The following is a 24,985-nucleotide window of genomic DNA, read 5'->3' as shown; positions in this document are numbered from 1 at the left end:
AAATTCACAGAGAAACCCGCGGATTCTTCCACTGACCGCTGCGGCACACCTGCACCAGGGCAAACATCCGCCTGCTATACAGGTGAAAATAGAGCAACAGGACTGCTGAGTCTTTGATTTTATTTATTTTCTGCTGTGTTTCACTTGCATTTATTTGAAAGACTGAGTGCAAACACAAAAAAAATATTTTATTTTATGTGCTGGAATGTGCAGACAATAGGTTTAAATGTTAAAAAAATTTCTTCCAGTCAGAGAATGTTGCATATAATTTAATTTTTGCTTGATGCATAAAGTTAAAAGATTAAAACTAATAAAACCAAGTTTTAAAAAGAGACTTTTCCATTTGATTACATTTTGTATGATGGATTATGCAGAAAAAGTAGAATTGGGCTGAAAGATCTATCGCTTTATTACCTATTCAGGTTGTAAATCGTGTTTTTAAAAAGTAACTAAGTAACTAGGTAATTAATTACTTTTGAAAATAAGTAATCAGTAAAGTAACGGGATTACTTTTTGGGGGAAGTAATCAGTAATTAGTTACTGATTACTTTTTTCAAGTAACTTGACCAACACTGCTGATGAGTAGCACAGTCTGAAGAAAAGGTCAACGGGAGCTAACATTTTGCTCTTTGAGGAACCTCAGACTGGATGTTAGGACTTTATTGTTTTACTGCAGTTTGAGGAACCATCCTGACACATGGACGAGGTCCGGATGCTTCCGCTTATGACAATGTTTATTTAAAGGGACAGTTGGCCCAAATAACTAAAGCTGTGTTTTTCTCGGTCTATCGCTCTGGTTGTAGATGTCTGTCCATACTGGTTTTAGGCTTCGGTGCTGCTTGTGTTTTACCTTCTTTTTACTCCTTCACACCAGGAAAGTGGTAAAAATGTAAGAAAAGTTTGATTTCTTCAAATAAGGTGGAACTGCAAACAGAATGGACATTTTTCCCGTTGACCCTGAACGCCACGCAGCTTTTGTCCAAGTGAGATTGTCATAGTGACGGGAAAAACGCTCAGCCCGAGCAGGTACATGGTTTAGTGTGAGTGACAACAGAAAGGAAGGTTATTAAACAGTGTTTCTGTCAGCCTGGACTGAAGAGTGCAGCGAGCTGCATCGTCATGTGTGAGAGCACCACGGTTCCGAGCGGGGAGGTTTATCGGCAGCTGTTCGACGCTCAGGTGGGTCTGAGGTCACACTTTACGTGAACACCGCAATAAAGAGATCAGCTGTTAGAAAACGCCGGGTCAAAACTAAGGGGTCAGGAAACCGATCAAAAGTCTTTGATGTGTGCAGCAGAGGTCGTGTTTAAGTTTCTTGATTCCTCCTAAAAACATTTTAGTACTCCTACCAGCTGTTGTCCGCAGACAAATCCTTTGTCATATCAAGGCGTCTTGGCTCCAAGCTTGTCACTGCAGGCAAATTACAAATTGAGGCAGGTGGTGATAGAGGAAGCATCACTGACATGTCAGATAGATGGGAAATCCTGCAGTTTAAATAGTAAAAGTATAACCGTGTGAATGATGCAGCAGAGCTCCAGCTGCCTGCCTGAACTAGCTCAGTCTTCCCTCCATATCTGGCAAAGTTTTACATTTTAAATATTATACATAAACTTGAAAAAGAAATTCTGATTAGTACGAAGCATTTGTGAGTCAGTGGAGTACACTGAATAACTGATTTTGCATGCACGCATTGATTTGATGAGGGTTACACGTTTTAGAAAAACTGACAGTTTCATACTTTGAATCACGAAGCAGAGGTTACCAAACCTCACCGACTCCTTCCCAGTAAGAAATCACTGCGAGTGCAGGAGGAGCAGGAGGTGTGTACAGTCCAGTGTTCATACAGAACCACTTCAATGTTTCCTCCCTTCTTCCTTACAGAGTAAAACTGACAACGTGGGCTCACTGATCAGCAGAACTCAAGGTGACTGACGAGGGCTGACATGTTCTGTTGCAGCAGTGACTGAGCTGTTTGTTGTTCTCATGTGTTTCAGGCTCAGCTGTCCAGATCTCTTCTAGCCGGACGTAGAGACACCGGGACAAATTGTCTGTCTGCTGTGGACAGCAACACACACTGCAGCACAGCCAGCAGGTGGACAGAGACACACGCCACTGTTACATATCTGTACTGCGTCCACTCTCTCAAAACATGTTGTGTTTTTTCATTTAGTAGGAGGCAGCAGGCGGACCACAGTGATAATGATGATGATGTCATAGATGATGTCAGCACACTTCCAGATGCCGTGGGTCAGTGGTGCTTTTTCTTCTACAACAGACATGCAGTACAACAGGGTCGTAACTAAAGTGGGTCTGGGGTGGCACTTGCCCAGAGCTGTGCTGTCAAGTCATGTGCACTCATGGCTGACATACAGGATGGACAACGGGTCTTAGTTTACTTGTGTTCACTTGTTGTTTTTACCTTTTTTTAAAATGGATCACTGCCTACCATTCCTTAACACAACCAAAGCTGAGCCCCCAGCAGGCCCTGGTTACGCAACCACCAGCTTATTTAAGGACACTGACCTTTTAGCTTTCAAATCATTTTCCAGAAACTGACGCCACAGTGACGCCAAACATTTTCTATGTACAGCAAAGATATGCTGCAAGCTCTCAATTTAATATGAAGATGCCACTTTTTAAATGTAATAATGGATTCTAGCCTGTGCACACACACAAAAACTACACCACAAATTAAAATCAGAAATACAAATCTTTTGGCAAAACTTTCTGTATAATCTCAGAAGTGTTTCTTTTTTTAAATACACTGCTTCAATCAGGGATACACATAATATACAAGACTGACAACAGCAAAGGAGATATGAATAATAATATCTGTCAAATATAATCATTTAAAATTATTAGATGTCTACTGTAGGAGTGTAAACTGTGGTTCAAGAGGAGTCCCCAAACTGTCTTTTCTGGACTCATCCATTTTGTTGCATACTAATTAACACCTACTTAGGGTTTCCAGGGCTGACCACATAGAAGTGCTGTGCACTGGGGTCTATGAGATGAATTTGGTCTGGTCCAGGCAAGGGTGAGCCCCCAGCAGGCCCTGGTTACTATTCACAGAGGGCAAAACAGTTTTTTATAATATATGAAGATGCTTTTTACTGCTATAAAGCTGAGATTTACTTGTTTGTGGACAGGAAGAGAGACTGCAGAGTAGGGTTTTTGGCACTTGTTTCATTTTTCAGCCCTGGATGTTTGCAGCTAGATCAGCTAATCTAACAGAAGCATTAAGTTAAGAAAATTAGTTAAAATGTCATTGTTCACATCACAGTCAGAAGCTTCTCTCTTTCTTTTAGTTGTTGATCATCCCAACTCTGACATCATTGAACGTCTGACAGAGAAAAAAAGTCAAAAACATCAAGAGGCTCTGAAACAGCTGGATTCAGAGCTGAGTCAGCTGTCTCAGGTACAACGCATCGCAGTTACACTGCACCTGAGGGAAATACATGCTGTGGTGTCACAATACATACTCTATGTGAAATTATTGGCCACTGTCTGTCATTGTGTCAGGTGTGTGAGACTCAGGTGATGGCCATCAGTCAGGAGCTATTGTCCAGTCTGCAGGAGGTGGATCTCAGATTGGACACCCTGAAAGTCAGAATGAATCCGCTGGAAGATCAGGAAGATGTCAGTATGCAGGTACACATGACATAAAGTTTAGAAAATCAAATACAGTTTTAAACCTGCAGCCTGCTGAGAAAGCTTGTGATTTTTTTTTTAAATCTCCAAACCTTCAGAATAATTAGACTTGGTGTGGTTGGTGGAGTGTGAAAATAATATCTCATGGGCTGGAGAAATGTGATTGGCTTTGAGAGTGTTAATTTCATTTGTGTGCAGGAGATCCAGGGTCTTTGGAAGGAGGTGGAGGCAGACGTGAAGCTGAAGAAGTCTACTATCACAGAACTTAACCTCAAACTGACTGAAACTGAAAAACAACGTACCGACCAGGTCAGACTGAGCGTCACTGATGCCAAGACGCTTTTAAAATGTTACCCAAAGAAACCATCTGACACCCACAGTCTGTGGTTGAACAATAGAGGGCAGTACTGTACAGTTGTGGTCAGCAGTATATGTAAAATCTTCATAATAAATTTCTTTAAACTATTTTTTTCCTATGGTGGAACATACAGCTTTGATGTCTTAAAAACCGGAATTGGGTGCACAAGTTTGAATTTGTTTAGGATTTTAACTAATCCAAACATAGACAAGTACGGATACAAGCTTAAATATATACACTCACTTAAGTCTTTTAATAAGTGCTGCTGAAGGTTCTACATTTACGGCCTTGTAAATGAAGTTGTTTGATCTAGGAAGAAGAATTGTACATTTACACAAGTTGGGAAGGTCTCTTGGAGTCATTTGAGATATCATATTAAGATGATCAGTTCAAACAATTGTCACCACATTGTGTCACCACGTGCAGCTGCTCACGTGGAGGAGCCAGATGTCCCCAGGAGAAAGGTTTTATGGTCAGATGAGACAAAGATTGAACTATTTGGCCATGATGGCAGGATGAGTAGTAAAAGTGAGGCTTTCAAACCTAAGAACTCTTTACCAGCTGTCATGGATGGTGGTGGTAGTTTCATGCTCTGGGGCTGGTTTGCCCTCAGTGGTACTGGTACACAAAGTGGATAGAATAATAGAACAGCCTGTGTGTATACTGCTGAGCGGCTGTGGAGAAAAACCAAACTAAAATTCAAGCTTGTGCACCACTTCCTGTTTGTTTAAGACATTAAAGATGTATGCCGTATAATCATTCTGGAAAAAGAGCAGTTCAAAGAAATCATTATAACCCTAAAACATTTGTGCCCATCATGCGTGTATGTAAACGTCGGACCACAACTGTGGGTCTTTCAGCCACAGGTAGGTGGGCTCATTTCTTGGGGGGATGAGTCCACCTACCTGTTGCAGAGTGGCAACAAAACAGGAGCTGAGAGTGTTATCACTGCCCAGAAAATTATTTGATGCCCCCTTCCAACTCTGGAGGGCCTGCGTAGTTTCCACTGCCTTAGAAAGGCTAATAATATGATAAGGGATCCTCAGTAAGATCAGTTAATGTATTTTTCTTTTTCTCATAGATGAGAGCTATTATCAGGAAGTACTACCGTGTGTTGGAGCGGATCAGTTTCCTGCATCCATCTGACATCCACAGGCTGATCCACACTGAAGCTACAGTAAGTCACTGTGACCTCTCATCAGACCTCCTACCTAAAATATAAACTGCACTTCCGTATCTCTGTTTGTCTCAGATGGTGAATCAGTCTCTGCTAGCAAACCGTCGCAGCATTGCCCGACTGCTGCTGCTCCTCCAGGAGGAAAGTCTAAATAAGGAGTCAATCCTTCGTCGGCACTGGGACGACTGTCTGAGTCACTGGAGGAGGAAAAGAGTCCACAGAATTGTAGATCAGTTCAGGTGAGTGATGTTATATAATAGTTCAGACTGTTGGAAAACCAAGTAATAAACTGATGGAAACAGTTAAAGAAGCCAGAAGCTTAAAAGATTCAGGGTTAGCTTTTCCAACACTCTAATCCACTTTGTTCATTTCCCAAAGTCAGAAGAGAATTAGATTGGAATTGCTGAATTCGGTAATCCAGAATAACTCCTCTAATGACTCTACAGGTCGTTAACTACAGAATATATCAATAATGGCAGGGCACAAAGTTTTTCCTTAGCAAAGCAAGAGTGTCTGTTAGGGGTAGATTGGGATTTAGACTACAGGCATTGTCACCAAAGCAACAAAAACAAAAAAGAAGGGGTGGCAAAAAGTGGTTGACAAATTAAATGAAACTTATTATAAATACAGGGCACTCTGGGTAATCAGATACCAGAACCGTTTCCATAATTTCATCATGAAGAAAACCGAGAAACTATGAGACATTTCAGGGTTAAATGTTTAAATAAATATCTTCACTAGTCCGGCCCATTTAAGATTAAATTGGTTAGTCAATCTCATGCTACCCTCTCCCATCACTCATGAACGAGACCATGAGACACTTGAATTCTTCCACTTCGGGAGCGAGCACTCAATCAGTGGTGTGAGCTCTCCAGGTCAAACCATGTCTGAGGCCATGGTCCTCAGCCGGACCACAACCACATCATCTGCAAAAAGCAGAGGTGAGATTCTGAGGCCATCAAAGTGGAAGATTTCTGCCGCCTAACTACATCTAAAAATTGTGACAAAGGGCAGCCTCGGTGCAGGGCGTCACCCACCGGGAACGAGTCCAAATTACTGACAGTATTGTCTCGTAGCAACGGCTAGAGACCCCATACTCCCAAAGCACCTCCCACAGGGCACTCCGAGGAACGTAGTCAAATGCCTTTTCCAGAAAACACGTGTAGATTCGTTGTGCAAACTCCCACGTAGCTCCTTACGATGATAAAGAGTTGGTTATATGTTCTGGGTCTGGGATGAAAACCGCATTGTTCCTCCTGTATCAGTGAATTGACGAATGAATGAACTTTCCTTTCCAGCACTCTGGCATAGACCTTTCCAGAGAAGCTGATGAGTGTTATCCCCCTGTAGTTAGAGGACACCCTCCAGTCCCCCTTCTCAAAGATGGGAACCACGACCACAGTCTGCCGGTCCATAGGCATGGCCCCAGATCTCCACGCAATGCTGCAGATGCATGTCAACCAAGACAGCCCTACAGCATCCAAAGCCTTTAAGAACTAAAGGTGAACCTCATCCACCATGGGCTAAGGCCTGACCACCGGACATTCTTCCTACAGCTCCGTCTGGAGGCCTGGCTATAGGATTGGGCCCGGCAACCCTATAGGGTACAATGGTACCTTGATTTTCTGTCCATAGGTGTTGACTGAATCACTCTTCATTTGGCCATTCACCAAGGACCAATTTGCCTAACATTTGTCTAACAAGGACACTATCTCAAACTGACATTGAGGTAATGTCTGCAGCTTTCATTTTTTAACTCTCGGACCCTGGACATGTTGCCAATCTATTGGAGGGCTTTTATTTCCTAATATTTTTCTATATTTGTGGTCAGTTTCAGAACACCTGTGACAATCAGTCCTACAATTGAAAGATCACTCATCACTCCAAATTGTGTACTATGGTAAGTTTTTGAACTGGCTGATAATCAGTAGTATTTGTGTTGTAGAGGTCTCTGCAGCAGGAATGAAGATCAGCAGCTGGCCTCAGTTCAGCAGATAAAACAAACCCAGCAAGATCTGACTGAACGGCGCTGTGACATCATTAACAAGATCAGGTAAAAAAAACAAAAAACATCATCTTTTCATTGCCTGGGGATCTTTTTTCTTTTGTTTTCACCCCTTGTTGTGCTTGTCAAGTCACACATTCTCTCTGTGTTTCAGCTCTCTGGTCCCACCCACCTGCTCCAAAGTTTTGGTGTCTGATTGGTTTGACCAACTAACAGATGTCAATCAGCAAATTGGTAACTGTCCTCTGGAGTCATCAGGACTTCATGTTGTTGTTAATTTTCTCATGAACTAATACAGTATGAGTTTCACTTTACAAAATTAAATCACTATTTGAACAGCAGAAAACATCACTGTATGACCTTCATGAGGCAGCTATGTTACCAAGTCATGCATTCTATGATCTGAACACTGTCCAGTTACATCATCCAAATCATCTTTTAAAAAGTTTATTTTGATCTGATGAGCATTTGTGAGTGTGACCTATAGATCTGTTATCCTGCTCATGGCAAATTGGCAGAAGAACAAGTCTGAGTTGTACTATGGTGCGATAAATGTAGGTTTGTATGTGTGTGTTCAGAACATTTCCACGCTGAACTTCTCCATCAGCTGCGTTGCTGCTTTGAACAGACATGGCAGAATCGGCTGGCGGAGGTGGAGCGCTGTAAGGTAAACGCGTTTGGTTGGCTCTGATGTAGCAGCTTTCAAATACCTTTAGTTAATGCCTGCTATCTGCAGCTGCATCACAATACATGATTACATTCCAGCATACAGGCCTGTATTTTTAACCTGTCATCCTACAGGAAGTGCTCTTGGCTTTGGAGTTGTCAGAAGAGGAGGTGAATGACATCATCAACTCACAGCTTCTCACAGTGATTGGAGCACAGCAGAGTCAGGATGAAGAGCAGCTGGCCGCTTTAGATGTCAGTTACATAAATCTGCCTCAGACTGTTTCTGCACTGTATCAGAGCAGCCACGCGTTCATGCTTTCTGCTTGTCTGTCTGCAGGTGTGCAGTGACTCTGTGGCCCGTCATGCTTTCAGTCTAAGTAGGAGTGTATTTGTTGTCATGCGAGCAGCAGCATTGCTGTGGGAGACACATTGTCAAAAGTTAGAGAGGAGAGATGAAAAACTACAACAAGACCTGGATGATCTCAGATGCTCACAGCAGCAGCACTTACAAGTGAGTTGCAGTAAAACACAAGCAGGTAGGTCAAGTAAAAACAACAAACACAGGCAAGTAGCTCACATACAGTCACTGTAAAATACTGCAGACTGACGATACAAAAGTTGAACTTTATGGGAGATTTGCGTTCTATTATATCTTATGAAAAACTCAACAAAAACCAAACAAACAAACAAATGGAGGTTTTGTAGTTGTCCAGTCAAAGTCCACACTAATTGAGATTCTTTGGCCTTCATGCTTGAAAACCCTCCCATCTGGCTGAATTAAAACAATTCTGCAGGAAGAGTAGGCCAAAATTCCTCCACAATGATATGAAAGACTCGTTATTGCAAATGCTTGATTACAGTTCTTGCAGGTAAGGGTGGCACAACCAGTTTTTGGTTTTGGACAATAACTACTTTTTCACAGAGGCCAGGCAGGTTTGGATAACATTCATTAAATCAAATAATCGTTTAAAAACTGCATTTCACTGCACTCTTTGTCTAATATAATATTGTCTAATATACAATTTCTTTGATGATCTGTAATGTGTAATTGTGACAAATATGAAAAAAAAAAAAACCCTAAAAAATCAGAGGGCAAAGTTTTTAATAGCACCATACAAGGACTCATGTTAAAACAGTACATACAGATAAGTCACAGGTCTATGTGGTCTTCACACTTTTGCCTGAGAGAGAGCACGACAGGTTCCCTTTTCCAACATGCTTGCTCTTATTTGATCAGAAACAGAAGATACAAATGGATGACCTGTTAGGAGGACTCCGTCAAGCGAGCAGTGAGGATGCTCTGAAGACGTCTCTGGACAAAACTATCGGTTATTTGCAGGAGATTAAACACAGGTACTACAGGACGCCAGCTAAGGCTAATCCCAATGCAAAATCCAAATAAAAGTTCATTTTCTCTCCAATTTATTACAAATATTGAAATTCACAACATCCCCACGCAGTGTGTTAACATTTTGGCTCGCGCTATAGTAGGGAAGCAATCACATCATAAAGACTCCAAACTTGGCTGACCAACTCCGATTGTTTAACATGATCATTCGTCTGATTGGCTTGAGGCGAACACAGCCACAACTTTAACTGTAAAAGGGACAGAGGCTGTGTGGGCAGGAAGAAAGGTAATTTAAACAAAAAGTCCTAATTTTCTCTGTGTGTGTGTGTGTGTGTGTGTGTGCAGTTGCAATCAGTTTGTCATTGATCAATGGACCCTGTTGAATATTCACCCGTCGTGCTGTTTGGAGGAGCTTGTCTCCTACAGCAGGAACCTCAGCTCCTTCTACCACCTGAGTCATACCTACCAACCGGTAACCACAGCAGACAGACCTCACTCACTACATGTAGCCGGTAACCACAGAAACACAGTTACAGTGTAGCCTGAAATAGTTTGCATCGATCTGAACACATCTGACTTTTTTCATCTCATTGTCATCTAAAAAAGATATCATCAATTTAAGTCATTGTCTCTTTTTTTCTCAGAGTCCAGGGGATTTGGAAAAGCTCCTCCAACCATCTAGTGGCCAATCCAGCCCATACATGGGTCTGTTCTTTCACACTCATGCTCAGATACTTAAACTGATTTTATTTAGTATTGACATGTTTATTTGTTTTTGCGTAGAAACCAGCTGGCAGATTGAAAGTCCCGAAACTACACACAGCTCTCAAAATTGGCTAATTGAGGTGGCGTTAATTAGTGATAAACAAACAATGATCAATTTCTGATTGATTCAGAAAACATCACTGGTTATGTGTGTGTGTCTGTGTGTGTGTGTATGTGTGTTTCAGGCAGGGTCCATCCTGGAGGAGATCTGTGATTTCAGCAGATTTGTCACCTTTACCTCATCAAAAGATGTGGTGCACTCAGCTCCTGTTTTCAGATGTTCCACTCCCAGCCTGCCAGTCAACCTGGAGTGGGAAACACACCTGAGCTTATTTCCTGTGGACCTCCTCACAGACTCTCTGAGCAGGTACTCACATACACGCGCTTGTATTTCCACTTTTGTAAGGACTCTCAGTTCAAAGATCACCACCTCAAAGGCTGACTGTCTGTGTGTCAAGGTCCCGGACTCTGTTCTTGGACCACCTGGAGCAGCATTTCCACGATCTGCTCAGTTTAGCGGTTTCAAGGTTGAGAGACAGGAAGGAAGCGGTGCGCTCAGAGCAGGAGCTCCAACTCCAGCAGCTGAACCCCCGACATATCAAGACCCATATATATGAGCCCCGCATGGGTAACAGACACACACAAACAATGCACAAATGTTGGTGAAAGTTAGTTGAAGGTTACAGAATATGCTGTAACACATGGTAGTAATCATGATTCACAGAATGGATATAAAAGATGGGTTTAAACAGTGACTTCACCTTTTTTCCTGCTGACATCTTAAGTTTTGAAATCAGACTTGAATGCATGAGGCTAAAAAACACCAAAACCTTTTACAAGCAAGTGCCGCCACTCAGAAATCATTTTAAAATGTCTCTAATGTCTAACTTTAACAGCCACTGACATAAATCAACAATAAAACTGCAGTTATAGAATTTTTTTTTTTTTTTTAAAGCAACTCATAAAAGGTTTTCCAACTTTGCCAATTAATTATTATTATTTTCCTCGTATAAGATTTTGTTTTTCAACTAAATGACTTACTGATGCTGGTCACTGAAAAGAATACAGGTTTAAAACTGCATCCACCCTGGAAGCAGTCTAGTTGTTTGAAGCTAATAGCTAGTGGTCCTTCAATGCTCCGGTTGCCGAAGTGACCCTGTAGCATATTTAATACCAGATCATATGTCAATCAATTATATTCTTTACTCTCATTAGTAGCTCGCGTGGAAGTTGAGAAAAGATTATCTTGTCTTGATGCATGCTCAATAATCCAGGAAAAAAAGTTGAATCTGTTTCTTCCACTGAAAATGCAACATCCAGATTGCACTCAGAATCAGCTTTCTGGGAAAACATTACCTGTTGTCTGGATACGTCTCGTTGCCAGCAATTAAGTTAGATGTTTGAAGTCACAAAATGTCATTCACTTTTTGTAGTATTGGTTTGGCACATCACTACTGATACCACTACCAATGTCCATCTATATTGATAGGCTGTGGTCCTTCCCATATTATTTTTACACAAGCAGCTAGAAGCATATAGTGGCAGGTTAATAATGAAAACACCTCTTAACCAAACTGTGTCTTTGTGTGTAGCTGAGCTACAGCTCCACAGACAGCGTGTGGACACCCACTTTGAGGGTGTGTTGGACCTGTTGACCTCCTGCGGGATGGAATTGCAAGACCTGCAGGCCTCCATGAAGAAAAAGAACATGGAGCTTATGGTCACTTTTCCCAACATTGAGGCTAACATCCAAACAGCCAGCAGCAGTCAACAGTAAAAACTTTCTATCTGCACCTTTATGTGACTGTCAGCTTAGTGAGGCTGAGACACTGACTACAGGTGTGTTTCTCTGCAGTTTGGAGACTGCTAGCACCACCCTGCAGGACTGTCTGCATGGACACATCAAAGAAACGCAGGACTGGCTGACCAACTTCAGACAGACAGTCAGGATAAGAATGGAGGAGGCCAGAAGTAAAACAGCACAACTCCTCAGCTCCTTCAGGTAACAGCAGCTGCAGCAGACTCTTCAGCAAAATAAAGTGATCATCACCAGATGAGTGTGTTTTCCTCTTGCAGGCTGTTCAGTGAAGGAGGAGATTTTGCACCTCAGGAGCTAAAGATGTTTCAGAGAAGGATGAGGGAAGAAACCAAGCGTATCAGCACGACTGAGGAGTCCATCTACTCTGCTCTCGAGGCTTTTGAATCCACGAGCTTACAGCAGGTGCAATGTTTTGTCCTCTGTTAATTGTTACTTCTGTAAAGCATAGTTTGTATAAAAAAGGTTGAGTAGAGTCTGTTTCCATATGTACTAGCATGTTTGCAGTTTCTACAACTTGGTCGCTCTTTGGACAAAATTCCTATTTCCATCCCAATTGTCTAACCTGATGGCCCCATGATGACATCAAACCTGGACTATATATAAAAGATGGATCTGGCCACCATTTAATTCTGGACTCAGGATTTTAAAACCTTAATCTTAGCATTTGCACTGGCAACAGTTGGGGTCAAAAGTTATCATATTTGGACAAGTAAGTGGAATGTTCAATAGGTAGATAACACTAGCAAGATTAGCAAGCAAACTGCATACATGAACCGTACTGGGGCAATGCTCAGATACACATATTAGCATATTAGCTAAACAGTGGTAAGTAACATGCAATTCAATTCAATGTATTTATATAGCGCCAAATCACAACAACAGTCGCCTCAAGGCGCTTTATATTGTAAGGTAGACCCTACAATAATACATACAGAGAAAAACCCAACAATCAAATGACCCCCTATGAGCAAGCACTTTGGCGACAGCGGGAAGGAAAAACTCCCTTTTAACAGGAAGAAACCTCCAGTAGAACCAGGCTCAGGGAGGGGCGGGGCCATCTGCTGCAACTGGTTGGGGTGAGAGAAGGAAGACAGGATAGAAGACATGATGTGGAAGAGAGCCAGAGATTAATAAGTATGTCGTCACACTGGGACAATACTAGAATATCATTCACCATAATTTACTGAAACATATTAGAAACATATTAGATAATATTTATGTAGACAATTTTTTAAATCCTCCAAAATGCATCAACAATCACATTTTTTTTTTTAATGTGTATAGTTTCCCCTTTATAACAGCTTTTGCCCCTCAGTGTCCCAGGGATTCCAGGGGCTATGTTGTTGGTGGACTTTATGTCCCCATGACAAATTGGTCCTGGGTGAGGGAACAGACAGAGCTATTCAAAAACCAGAAATTACCCAGAACATACAGCCAAAGCAATCCAAGTTTTTCCTGGTTGGTGACAGAGTGTGTTCCCTGTGTCTTTGGGTCGGGGAATAGGTCATGACTGTCATCTGCGCTCATGCGCCGAATGGCAGTTTTTGGAGTACCTGGGCAAGGTGCTTGAGGATGCTCTACCTGGGGACTCTGTCGTCTTACTGGGAGACTTCAAAACTAGTGGGCAATGACAGTGAGACCTGGAAGGGCGTGACTGGGCAGAACACTGGACCAGCTCTTTACCCTCTTGAGGATACTTGAGATTGCTTTGGTGTTTGCCCAACCAGTCTAAGGTTGTTTTGTGGACTTGGAGAAGGCATTTGACCGTGTCCCTTGGGGTGTCCTGTGGGAAGTGCTTCAGGAGTATGGGGTGTTGCTACGAGCCATTCGATCCATTGCAAGAGCTTGGTCCGCATAGCCGTCAATAAGTCGAACTCATGTTGGACTCTGCCAGGGATGTCCTTTGTCACCAATTCTGTTCATAATTTTTATGGGCAGAATTTCTAGGCATAGCCAAGTGGCGGAAGGCTTTGACTGGAGTGGTCTCAGAATCTCATCTCTGCTTTTCGCAGATGATGCAGTTCTGTTGGCATCATCGGGAGGTGGCCTCCAAAAAAGTAGCTGTCAATTTACTGGTTGATCTACGTCCCTGCCCTCACCCATGGTCACCAGCTTTGGATAGTGGCAGAAAGAACAACATCATAGATACAAGCGGGGGAAATGAGCTTTGTCTAAGGGTGGCTGGCCTCTCTCTTAGAGATGGGGTGATGAGTTGGGCCATCGGGGAGGGGCTCAGAGTAGAGCTGCTACTCCTCTACATCGAAAGGACCCAGTCTCTTTGATAGCCAGGAACATGCTACTGTAGGCCCAATAATCTGGCTCTTATTGGTGTTTTTTGGAATAATCTGAAAAACAATATTGCTTTCTTACACTAATGTCAATGTCCAGGTCGCTGTGTACATCTTTTATATACAGTATAGATCGTGAATATAATGTGTTTATTTCTGGTCATTAGCAAAGCAGATTCTTGGGTCTTTACCTTACATTTGGTGCTATATAAACACATTTGAACTCAATTTTATAGACAGTACTTAACAATAATAAATTAATAGAACAATATAGAAAAAAGTTGTTTTTAAATCCAAGCAACTAGAGAAATAAGTTGTAATAGTAATAGGTTATAAAGTGGCATGATATGTGAGACCACTAAATGTCTGGTAGGTGGAAATATCAATGGTAGCAATACTCTATGCACACTACTGGAGACTCCAGAGGCAGTTCTGTTGTTCAACATGAACCAGTCTAATGATATTTTGCAGGTGAAAGAAGTGTTGGCTCCCTTGGAGGAGAAACTGTCTTTTCTGAAGTCTGAGGTGAAATTTATCGAGGATGCCCAGAAAATGATCACCAGCACACAAGTTCACATCAAATCTGAGGTGCCCATCTCTCTCTCTCTGTCTGTCTCTCTCTGTCTTTGCTGGTTGTTTATTAATACTGTTGGGCCCCTCCAGGCTGCCAGAAGTAACTACCAGCAGACTGTTATCAGCAAAAGACTGGAGGACCTGAGGAAGATGTTGGATGACACACAGGTAATAAGATAGCTGGGAGGTTTGACTGTGCAGTGACAAAGTTATATTGCAACTGGAAAATGAACAGTGGCTGATAAATACAAGACGTAATCAAACATTTCCAAGAACAGGACCGATTAAAACCAAAAGGCTTATCTGATATAAATTTGAGTGATCTCAGACTTGTGGTCATCTTTTTGTGCACCTCTGACACAGAAGTTTATATATTTTTTTTATTTCCACAAGTTTGAGGTCTGTGGTGAAACTGCAAAGATCACAGTGTACGTGGTCAGAGCTTCCAGGAAACGATCCTGAAACAGCAGGTTTGCTGGATGCTGTCAGGACATGTCTGAGAAGATGACGATTAGGATATGGTCTAATCCAGCTATAATATGAACATCGGCTAATTGAACAGAGCTGGTAGGAAAAAAAAAAAAAGCAGGAAAATGGGAAAACTGGTAGAATTAAAGGTGACAAGAATGAACAGTACAAACTCCTACAAATAGCACATAATTAAACGAAAGTCACAGAAAGAAAAATCTGTGTCCATACTTATAGTAGAAACATAACATTATTTTTTCACCCCTGGTCAAATGACTAATGCTATTACTCCTATACAGTTATTGTACAGAGGACTGTAGTACTTATACCAAAGAACAAGAGCTCCAACATGAATGTTTTCTCTACATGCAGCTGTCTTCAGATCAGGTTTGTTCCCTCCTGTCATCAATCAATAAAGAACTCAGGGAGCGCTGTCAGTACCTGGACCTGAGTTTGGTATGTCACTTCTTATCTACCACCTGTTGCCTTGTTTTTCTGCACTGCTTCTCTTCTTTCTAGGCTGCATAGGGTCTATGCCCTCCTCTTCTATTTTTCTTCTGCCTTTTGCAGACAGCCTTGACCCAGTCTATTTTCTTTCCACGTGGATTTAAGTTTTTTCATTTTTGTGTTCAGGACTCTGCACTGCAGGAAGGCCTTGCTTTGTCAGGTCACCATAAATCCAGGAAGCAGGTCCTGCCAGCCCCATCTCCTGGTTTACTGCAGCCAAACAAAACAAATATGGACCCCCTTGATGATCCTGTTGTGGGGGTTATCAGGTCCTTTAACAGGTATATATGCGGAGGTCCATTTAATGTAACTTTGGGTTGGTGGGGGTGCTCTGACTGTCAGAGTTGGAAATCCGACTTCCAGTTGAAAATTCTAACTGGGAACTCAGACATTACAACTTCCAACTTTAATAGAAGCCACTGATAATGCAGCTGCTGCAGGAATGAGATTACTGCTTGTTGTGTGATACTTTTTGATTATGCAGACAAAAAATGTTTCAATCCCTTATTTCTGTCCAAAACCCAAACATACAGGATTAGTTGCCAAGATCCAGCAACGGAAAGAGAACTGAGACAAAGGACATCTTCTGGTAAAGAACAAACATCTGTTTCTTTTTTCATTCTGATATGTCTTTTTTTTCTCAGTAGTGTTGCAGAGAGTTGCACATAAACTATTTCACCACTCATACAACCTGTTCACCGTTTTTTTTTTTTTTTTTTTTTTTTTTTTTGAACTGGTTACAGCATTGAACTTGTATTGCTAACTTATTCTAGCATTACAATATAACGTGCCATAACCTCTGTTGTGTAGAGCACTTTTACAGTGGTTTTAGCTTTCACCAGGTTATCTCAGACCTCCCTGAGCTGAGTAGGTTTACGGTGAGGATCATGATTTCTTTCAGCTATATCCTTAATAAACAAACTTTCACTAACTGAAAACTTTGAAATGAAGTATTTTGGCATTACAGTTTTTCATTTGTGTGTTCAGAGTAAGCGAAGATTATATAAAAGAGGTGTGTGTATCAGCTTGGATGTTTATCTGGTGACTGAAGGCCTTCACACATTGAATGCATAAAATCCATATGAATATTTTGTGCATTCTAAATATTTTTCGGACAAACCTATTCTTTGTGCACCCGTTCACACTGACCGCATTATTTCACTGGGATACATTTTTGGCATTTATTTTTTTCAAACTAACCTTGATTTTTTGGATCCGAATAAACAGATCTGACCAATCAGACTACTGCATTTGGAAATGAATGCTCTCGTAGCTCAAACGCACACCAGTACTGAATACTCAATGAGATGGAAATGGTAAAATAATTATGTTTGACCTCAGACATACAGCTAGACGCTGCTCCAGGAGCTCAGTTTCTTTTTTTTTTTTTTTCTTTTTCTTTTTTTTTTAACCTGTCCCGTTTGGTTCTTTTGCCATCAGAATTATTGTCTAAAGGCGAAGAAAGATGCCCAACGGATTTACTTTACCAAATGGACCATCCCAGCCTTGCCGTAATGGTCCATCTGATTCACCTTTTATTGTTTATTTTATTTTCACTTGCTGAATACGGGACAGACTTGACTGGTGGAAAGAAAGGGGAGAAAGAAAGAGGGAAAGAAAAAAAAAAAAAAAACACCTGAGAAGAGGGACGGGGAAAAAGGGCAAAAAACAAAAACCAACAGAATAAGCAGACAAAAAAAAATACATATATCGATCACCTGGATCACCTGTTGAGAAAGAAAAAAGAAAGCAAGCAGAAGAAGACAAGAGTAATAAACAAGATCACAATGATATATGGGAATATGACAGTAAATACTAAATATTAAACATTATGGTGCAGCACGTGAGATCGACAGCGCACAGTGTGCTTTGAGGTAGGAGCCCAAAAGGGTGTAGTTTGTGTGTGTGATCACCCGTGTGTACACCTGTGAGCATGAACGCGCTTGTTTTTAAAAGGTTCCTTCATGTAATGATCTGCTAGAGGGTGTGGGGGGCCACTGCCCCGACCTCCAGGGCATGAAGCAGGTATGGAGGAGATCAAAACTCCAGACATCCAGAGGCCCCCAGAACACAAGAGACCAAGGAAGACCAACAGAGGGGCAGCCGCGCCACTATCCCAGAAAGAGCTGAGGAGAGCCCCAGATGAGGGGTCACTCAGCAGCCGCGGAGCAGAAGCCAGGAGGGGTTGCAGTGACGTGCCCGTGAGCTCCGCCGGCAGCCAGCTGTGCCTGAGTGACCGAGCCCCGGGCAGAGAGGCCGAGGGCACCCCATCCCCGAAGTGGCCCGAGCGAGCCCCAGGCTGCAGGCCCCGATAAGCAGCCGCCAAGGAGTGAGCCGGTGGGTACCTGGGCGCCCACCCCCGGACACAAAGAACCACCAACGCACCGATGTCTGAGGGCGTCTGCCACCGGCAGGGGAAGTGGTGGGGGGAGATGGGCCTCCAAACCTTGGAGGGCCTGAGATGTCCCCAGAGAGGTGGGGTCTGATACCCAACCTGACATATAGACACAGACATACAGGCACACACAGATACAAACATCTATTCCCACCCTCATGCTCTCAACACTCACCCAACGTGGAGACAGACATAGAGAGACACTGTAGACACAATCACACTCCCCAAGCGTACTCTAAGCCCCGGGTCTAGGTACCCTTGCCCCTGGAGGGGGAAACTGCGTCCAGACCCAGGTGGTGTTACCCTTTTCCCTGCGGTGGGGAGAAGCAGACCGCCCCGACTCCGCAGCAGCAGGGAGGCCCCACATTCCAGACCCCAGTCGGACGGCCAACTCCTCCTCCCAGGAGCTCAGTTTCTTACTTTTCTTGTTTGGAAACATCAGACCCAGCTCATCATGACTTGGATCTCGAAAATTCTCAATTTCGTGTTGTTTTTTTGCAACGCGTTTGGTGTTCAACAGCCAACCCTTTTAGTCTGTGAGTTCAGACTGACAGCATGTTGTGTTTCTGCAGGTCTGAATCCTATCCAGCTTCAGCAGAGACAAGATTCTGTCAATGCACCGAGGTAAACACATGTAGAAATATGATGCATTGTAACTCATCTGAACATCAATGTCAATTTTTTTTTGTGGCTGCAAACATAACAACACTGACAACCAGTTTACTTTCTTGCTATGTAATCATCACTGATGAACTGTCATACTGTAATGTCATACACTATATATTACCCCTAAACCTAAGCTTATGTTTTGGAGAAAAATAAAGTTTAACTTTTTTGGAATAATATAAATATTTTAGAAGTGTGTCGAATACAATTATTTTTGGTTCTGGAGTAAGGGATATTAACCCTAATAGAATTCCATAGTTGACTTACCCTAACACATATCCTATTTTTAGAGGTAAAAAAAATGGTTTGCCAAGACTAGGAAAAAGAATTGTAGGGTTAGGGTTACCCAAACCAAATGGTGTTAGACAAAATGGCAAATTTGAGGATTCATATTAAAGTCATTTTTAGTACAATAACCACTAAGAGATATATGTTATAGATAATCTATGAATGGTTTGTTCTATTTTATTTTTAACCCGTGTTTGTATTTCAGTGTAAAGAGGGGCGCCAGGTTTATCAGGACTGATATCAGGCATGAGAGAAGGTTCCAGATTTTTGGACCCGAACCAGATCTGAGTGCACAGTGAGTCCCATCTGATTCAGATCTGATGTGCAGCTTATGGAATGTTCTAGTTGCGTTATGATATTTTTGCATTTCAGATCTTTTAGCTCCAAAGTTAATTTGGCGCTGTGGAAAGCCAATGACATTCTCCTGCAGCTTGCTGAGGTAACATAAACATGACTGAGGGGAAATCCTATCCCTAACAGTTTTCTGAAAACCACGGAGCACTCAATATTTAAATAATTATCTGATGCTAAGATTCCACTTTAACTTCACACTGATCCAAATCATGTTCTCACTTGATGTTATCATTGCTCCAAACTGAAGTCAAATCGACCTCGATCTGCACAAACTAACAAGAACCTTTCCCTTGTCCATCTATCAGGACTTTTTTCGCAGTGAGCGTCTAAGCTGTTTCCAGCTTCTTCCTGACTCCTTGGACCAATGGATTGAGAACATGCAGCAGAAGCTGGTGGGATACCACGAGCAGGCAAGGAGGTTTCTGGACACCAGCAGAGATGGTACCCGTTCAGAAATACACAAATTTTCTTTCCATCTTTTTGATGACTAACATTTCTATAATTTTGCACTATAATCTGGCTGAGGCCTCAACCTTGTCCTAATCCGAACTCTAACAGTCCTTTGAAGATCTGGTCCAAAGAGATGCTAGATGAAAATATCCAGCCTTCCTTCATATACATAGTTGAATTTTCTCCATTCTGAACTCAGCAACCTTGGGATGAGGTAAATTAAAAACTCCTTAGTGGCAGGGCCACTGGAGTGGATGAGATTTGCCCTGAACTCCAGTGCAATAGTTACACCCTTTTTCACATGCTCAGTAAAATAACAACTGATAAAGTTTAACAGGTTAGACTGTTACTTAAACCAGTCCCATAGAGTTGATTAAAATGACAGTTGCCAGGTTTTAATGATTTATTGCATCCTTGCCTGATACAGAGAAAGCAACTGTGGAGGGGAGTGAATAAGCAGGTTTTGGACACAATATCTGGACTAGCAACCTTCCCAGAGCATAGTCTTCCAAGCTCCAACCTCACCTTTGTCTCTGTGACAGACAATGGTGGAAGAACAGGTGTGGGATAGAAAATAGGTGCCATATTAGAGATGCAGGGAGAAGTGAGAGCTGTGGTTGAGAAGCACACTATTGGAGGAGTTGCACTGAAGATGCCCACATGTTGAGGAGAATTAGGAGAAAATGATGGAGGGGCAGCAGGGGATGTAGGTGTGACCACAGAGTCAAATCTATTGAAGAACTAGTTGAGTTCATTAGCTCTATCCACATCACCCAGGAGTGGCTGTCTTTTCTTTTTGGTGTAGCCAGAGATGGTGTTGATTGCTCTCCACACCTCACAGATGTTGTTGTGCTGTAGATTCCTTTTTGTCTTCTTTTTGTATTTCACTTTTGCCATTTTCTCTCTCTCTCGCCTTGTCTCTTCTTCAGCTCATGTTGCACATGTTTGAGCTGTTCTATGTCACCATCTCTAAAAGCTATCTTTTTCCCATGTCCCAAAATAAAAACTACAGAATTAGAACAGACACATGAGAGATACAAACAGGAACCTCAGGCTGAACTTATATATCTTAGAAAGATACAAATATCTCAAAGCAGTCACACAGAATAAGCACTTAAAAAAAAATCTATACACACTGTCTGTCTCTTCCTGTCTATGGGTCAGATGTGGTGAAGCAGCTGTCTGTGTTCGAGGAGATGCTACTTTCATCACCTGCAGTTTTGATCAGTGACCATGAGCGACAGCATGGGGCGGGGCTCAGAGAGGAAGTGGCGAGATTCACACAGAAGCTGGAGGAGACTCTGGCAGCCAGTGAGAAGGAAAGGGTATGAAGCTGAGATGCAGAAGGCTCTGATACAGACAGTAAAGATCTGCAAGCTGACTGGTTTCTATGTGTCTGGTTGTCAGAGTGTGAACATATGTCAGCTGCGAACGTCTCTCAGGGAAGATGAGCTGGAGATGCTGAACAGCAGAGAAGAGCTGAGGCAGCAGCAGCTACACAGCACTATCTCCAGTGTACACCTTGAGCTGCAGGTATGTGACAGTGGCACCAGATGACACCTTTCTAATCTGCAGTCTCACTTTGAGTGTGCATTATATGATTGTATGCAGGACTGTGTGAGAGGCAGAGGGGAGGAGTTTGTTACATCACTGGCTTCTCTGACAGAGAAGCTGCTCCATCAGATGAATGACCTCTTTAGACCTGCAGGTAACCTTTACTCATTTGTACCATCATAATGGCTGTGTGTATGTGCGTGTGTGTGCAGAGATGCTTTCCTTAAGCTGTAAATTCTGTTTTTTACCTCTGATTGCAATTGGACATATTGTAAACATCTGTTCAGTTGGGCTATAAATCATAGATGATCACCCCACCACCTGCCTGACGCACTGCAAGTCGTGGAGCCTATATTCCCCTGTGGTAATTAGCACCAAGACATCAGACACTGGATCAAGGACCATTTGCTGTTTGGATTTCTATTCTTGGACTTGCTAGAGTAGCTTTGCTTGAGTCACAGTTCAAAATAATCCCAGTTTAGTTTATCATGGACCTAGGAATAGTCTCTTAGGCTCATATGTCTAAAAGGTGGCAGTGTTGTCAAGTTTTTGAATTGTTTTTATTGGAGTTTATTGATGATATCCTTTTTTTTTTTTTTTTTTTTTTCCCCCCGCCTGTCCCGTTTGGTTCTTTTGCCATCAGAATTATTGTCTAAAGGCAAAGAAACATGCCCATCGGATTTACTTTGCCAAACAGACCATCCCGGCCTTGCCGTATTGGTCTATTTGATTCACCTTTGCTTTTATTGTTTATTTTATTTTATTTTCACTTGCTACACACGGGACAGACATGACTGGGGGAAAGAAAAGGGAGAAAGAAAGAGAGGTAGGGAGAGAAAAACAGCGGAAAAAAGGAATGGTGATAAACAAAAACCAACAAAACAAACAGACAAAAAATACATATATCAATCACCTGGATCACCTGTTGAGAAAGGAAAAAGAGAAAACAAGCAAAAAAAGAGAGCAATATAATAAACAATATCATTGCGATAATCTATGAGAATATAACAGTAAATACTAAATATTGAATATTATTATGCAGCACGTAGGATCGACAGCGCACAGTGTGCTTTGAGGTAGGAGCCAAAAAGGGTGTAGTTTGTGTCTGTGAGCACCCGTGTGTACACCTGTGAGCATGAACGCGCTTGTATTTAAAAGGTTCCTTCATGTAATGATCTGCTAGAGGGTGTGGGGAGCCATAGCCCCGTCCTCCAGGGCATGAAGCAGGTATGGAGGAGATCCAGGCTTCAGACATCCAGAGGCCCCCAGAGTACAAGAGACCAAGGAAGACCAACGGAGGGGCAGCCGTGCCACTCTCCCAGTTTATTGATGATTCCAATAAAATGACCTTGGAAATTTAAGTTTGTCTGAGCGATCGGATTAAAAAGGGCTTCTGTCAGGGAGGTGCCCAAGAACCCAATGATCACTCTGCCAGAGCTCCAGCATTGCTCTGTAGAGAGAGAAGAACCTTCCAGGAGTACAACCATTTCTGCAGCACTCCGCCAATCATCCCTGGGCTGACAGAAGTGACTCAGCAGTCAAATGCACATGGCAGCCTGCCTGGAGTTTGCTGAAAAACCATATGAAGGATGCTCAGCCCACGAGAAACAAAGTTCTCTGGCTTTGGGACCACTCTGTCAATGTCCTTGAGTCGTTCAGCCACAGACCAGACTAGAACCCAGTTGAACATCTCTGGAGAGATCTAAAAATGTGTACCAATCCTTCCCATACAACCTGATGGAACATGAGAAGTTCTGCAAAGAAAATTTGGAGAAGCTACCCCAAAATATGTGTACCAAGCTTGTAGCATCATACTCAAAAAGACTTGAAGCTGTAATTGCTGCCAAAGCTGCTTCAACAAAGTATAGAGCAAAGGTTGTGGGGTATTGTGTGTAGAATTTTGAGGTGAAAAGGCTGTAACATTACAAAATGTGAAACAAGTGAAGTGAAAAATTTCTGGATAAACTCACTAAAATTTGAAAGCATCTGAATGGTGATTTCCCACGTGCAGTTTATATGTCTGGTTAACCAATTAAATTAAAGTTTATTTATATAGTGCTTAAAAATTTCTGCCCAGATAAGTTCCCAGATTCATTTCAAGATGAGTGCATCCAAAATAACGTTGAATAATTTTTATGTTTAACCTGTTTCCATAGAAACTGGTACAGCAACAGCACAACAGCAGACAGAAGGTGGGGCTGTTGCTGTAGAAGCAGGATCTGAAACAGGAAGCAGACCAAGTGGAGAAAATGGGTAATCCTTGACCTCTGACCTGCATGGTACCCCTGACAGTACAGATGTTTGACTATAGTCAATTTCATGTGTGTGTGTGTGTGTGTGTGTGTGTGTGTATGGACATGGCAACCAACAGCACAGGTGACCTGCCATCTCCTCTTAATATGGTAACAACAGTTTCTATCGCTACATCCAAGTGGACCCCAGGACATGTGACTGTTATGGAGCAAAGAAACACTGCTATGAAGGTGTGTACACACACACACACACACACACACACACACCACACACACACCACACACACACACACACACACACACACAAAACTACACATGTAATTAATGTGTGTGTGTGTGTGTGTGTGTGTGTGTGTGTGTGTGTCAGCGGTTCAAGCAAGCGGTCAAGTTGGAACTGTCGTTCTCAGACGACATAAAACGAAGACAGCTGAGCGAACAGCAGAGCTGGAACACACACTGGAGACAACAGATACACTCTCTGAAACTGATACAGAAGCCAGCATAGCAGCAGCTGACTGAAAGTTTTTGGTGTACGCTGTGATGCCATTTACTGCATTTATTGTTTGTTAATAAAGCAGAGGAGAAGAAAAACTTCCTGACATCAGTTGTTGTTTTTTTTCTATTAAGAAATATCTGTGAATGTTCCAAGGTTGTTATATTTAACTACTAGGTTATCTTTAGTAACCTAAAGAAAATTAAGTATGAAAAACTTACAGAGATAAACAACTCCAAACTAGACTTTAGAAAGAAAGGAAAACTAGCTCAAGATATGTTGCAAACAGAGCTTGCTCCTTGCTGTCATTTATATACTAAGATGCAGCCAGTTCAATAAAAAACCATCACTCTGCTGACAGCAGGGCGAGTTAGAGGCTCAATCCTGAGGAGACGACTAACATAAATTTTCCTTGAAGCCGATAAAGTTTTTTTCCTAGGTCCATTTGTTCCAGATTAACTGGCGCTTAGATTAACTGGATTTGGTCGAACAGATGTGTGGCAGTCTTGCGTTTCAGGAGCTGCTACAGACAAACCAGCAAAAAAACGCCAAATGTGTCATCTGTGACTAGTGATGGGTCCAGCAACACTGATGTACCGACGCATGTATCAAGCTCACAGAGCGAAACCTGTATCGGTGCGTGCGTCGCTTTAAGAAAAAGTCACGTGATCGATACAGCTGCTGTATCGCTCATTGCCAACGCGCCAAACTGTATTTAAAAGGTACCGCATCCGCATCTGCCAACGGAATGAGTCGCCACCAAAAAAACACAAAGTTACTCTCGCAAAGATAAAAAAAAAAAAAATACATATCTCTTGTTAAGGGTCCGAAATTGAGGACGAGAGTAAAACAATGATGGTCCAGAAGAGCTTGGTCAAACAACTGATTTTAATGAATACACGCAG

The 24,985-nt window shown here is 42.2% G+C and overlaps 1 protein-coding gene across 5 annotated transcripts; it reads left to right on the top strand.

The window, feature by feature from the left end:
* The first annotated feature begins 760 nt into the window (after nt 1-760).
* ccdc180 (coiled-coil domain containing 180) lies at nt 761-24,186 on the top strand. Of its 5 annotated transcripts, none has more exons than XM_025897168.1 (37): nt 761-1,179; nt 1,995-2,092; nt 2,171-2,247; nt 3,309-3,418; nt 3,523-3,651; nt 3,850-3,960; nt 5,091-5,186; nt 5,262-5,425; nt 7,132-7,239; nt 7,346-7,425; nt 7,770-7,858; nt 7,993-8,112; nt 8,198-8,371; nt 9,098-9,213; nt 9,554-9,680; nt 9,853-9,913; nt 9,992-10,053; nt 10,159-10,340; nt 10,432-10,601; nt 11,566-11,746; nt 11,829-11,975; nt 12,050-12,194; nt 14,552-14,668; nt 14,744-14,821; nt 15,494-15,577; nt 15,755-15,909; nt 16,162-16,217; nt 18,596-18,647; nt 19,183-19,272; nt 19,350-19,416; nt 19,637-19,772; nt 20,946-21,106; nt 21,189-21,314; nt 21,393-21,489; nt 23,492-23,588; nt 23,767-23,818; nt 23,955-24,186. In XM_025897168.1, the coding sequence occupies exons 1-37, from the start codon at nt 1,120-1,122 to the stop codon at nt 24,090-24,092; spliced, it is 4,113 nt and encodes a 1,370-aa protein (XP_025752953.1). In that variant the 5' UTR covers nt 761-1,119; the 3' UTR covers nt 24,093-24,186. The 5 variants fall into 5 exon arrangements, 4 of the variants coding, with proteins under 4 accessions (XP_025752953.1, XP_025752951.1, XP_025752952.1 ...); XM_025897166.1 differs by having other exon boundaries at nt 762-1,179; nt 2,174-2,247; nt 23,707-23,818; XM_025897167.1 differs by having other exon boundaries at nt 762-1,179; nt 3,523-3,639; nt 23,707-23,818.
* The last annotated feature ends 799 nt before the right edge of the window (nt 24,187-24,985 follow it).

Source organism: Oreochromis niloticus, linkage group LG12 (genome assembly GCF_001858045.2).
Source record: "Oreochromis niloticus isolate F11D_XX linkage group LG12, O_niloticus_UMD_NMBU, whole genome shotgun sequence".
NCBI classification, from domain to species: domain Eukaryota; kingdom Metazoa; phylum Chordata; class Actinopteri; order Cichliformes; family Cichlidae; genus Oreochromis; species Oreochromis niloticus.
The sequence above is the reverse complement of the archived record's forward strand: the minus strand, read 5'-3'. Positions and strand labels throughout refer to the sequence as shown.

What these genes read in the sequence shown, in the direction of transcription:
- ccdc180 (XM_005464276.4), top strand. Translation starts at nt 1,120, where the DNA reads ATGTGTGAGAGCACCACGGTTCCGAGCGGGGAGGTTTATCGGCAGCTG. An exon ending in ACAGCCAGCAGCAGTCAACA is followed by an intron (nt 11,747 to 11,828) that starts GTAAAAACTTTC and finishes GTTTCTCTGCAG; the next exon opens with TTTGGAGACTGCTAGCACCA. An exon ending in TCTGGACACCAGCAGAGATG is followed by an intron (nt 19,773 to 20,945) that starts GTACCCGTTCAG and finishes TCTATGGGTCAG; the next exon opens with ATGTGGTGAAGCAGCTGTCT.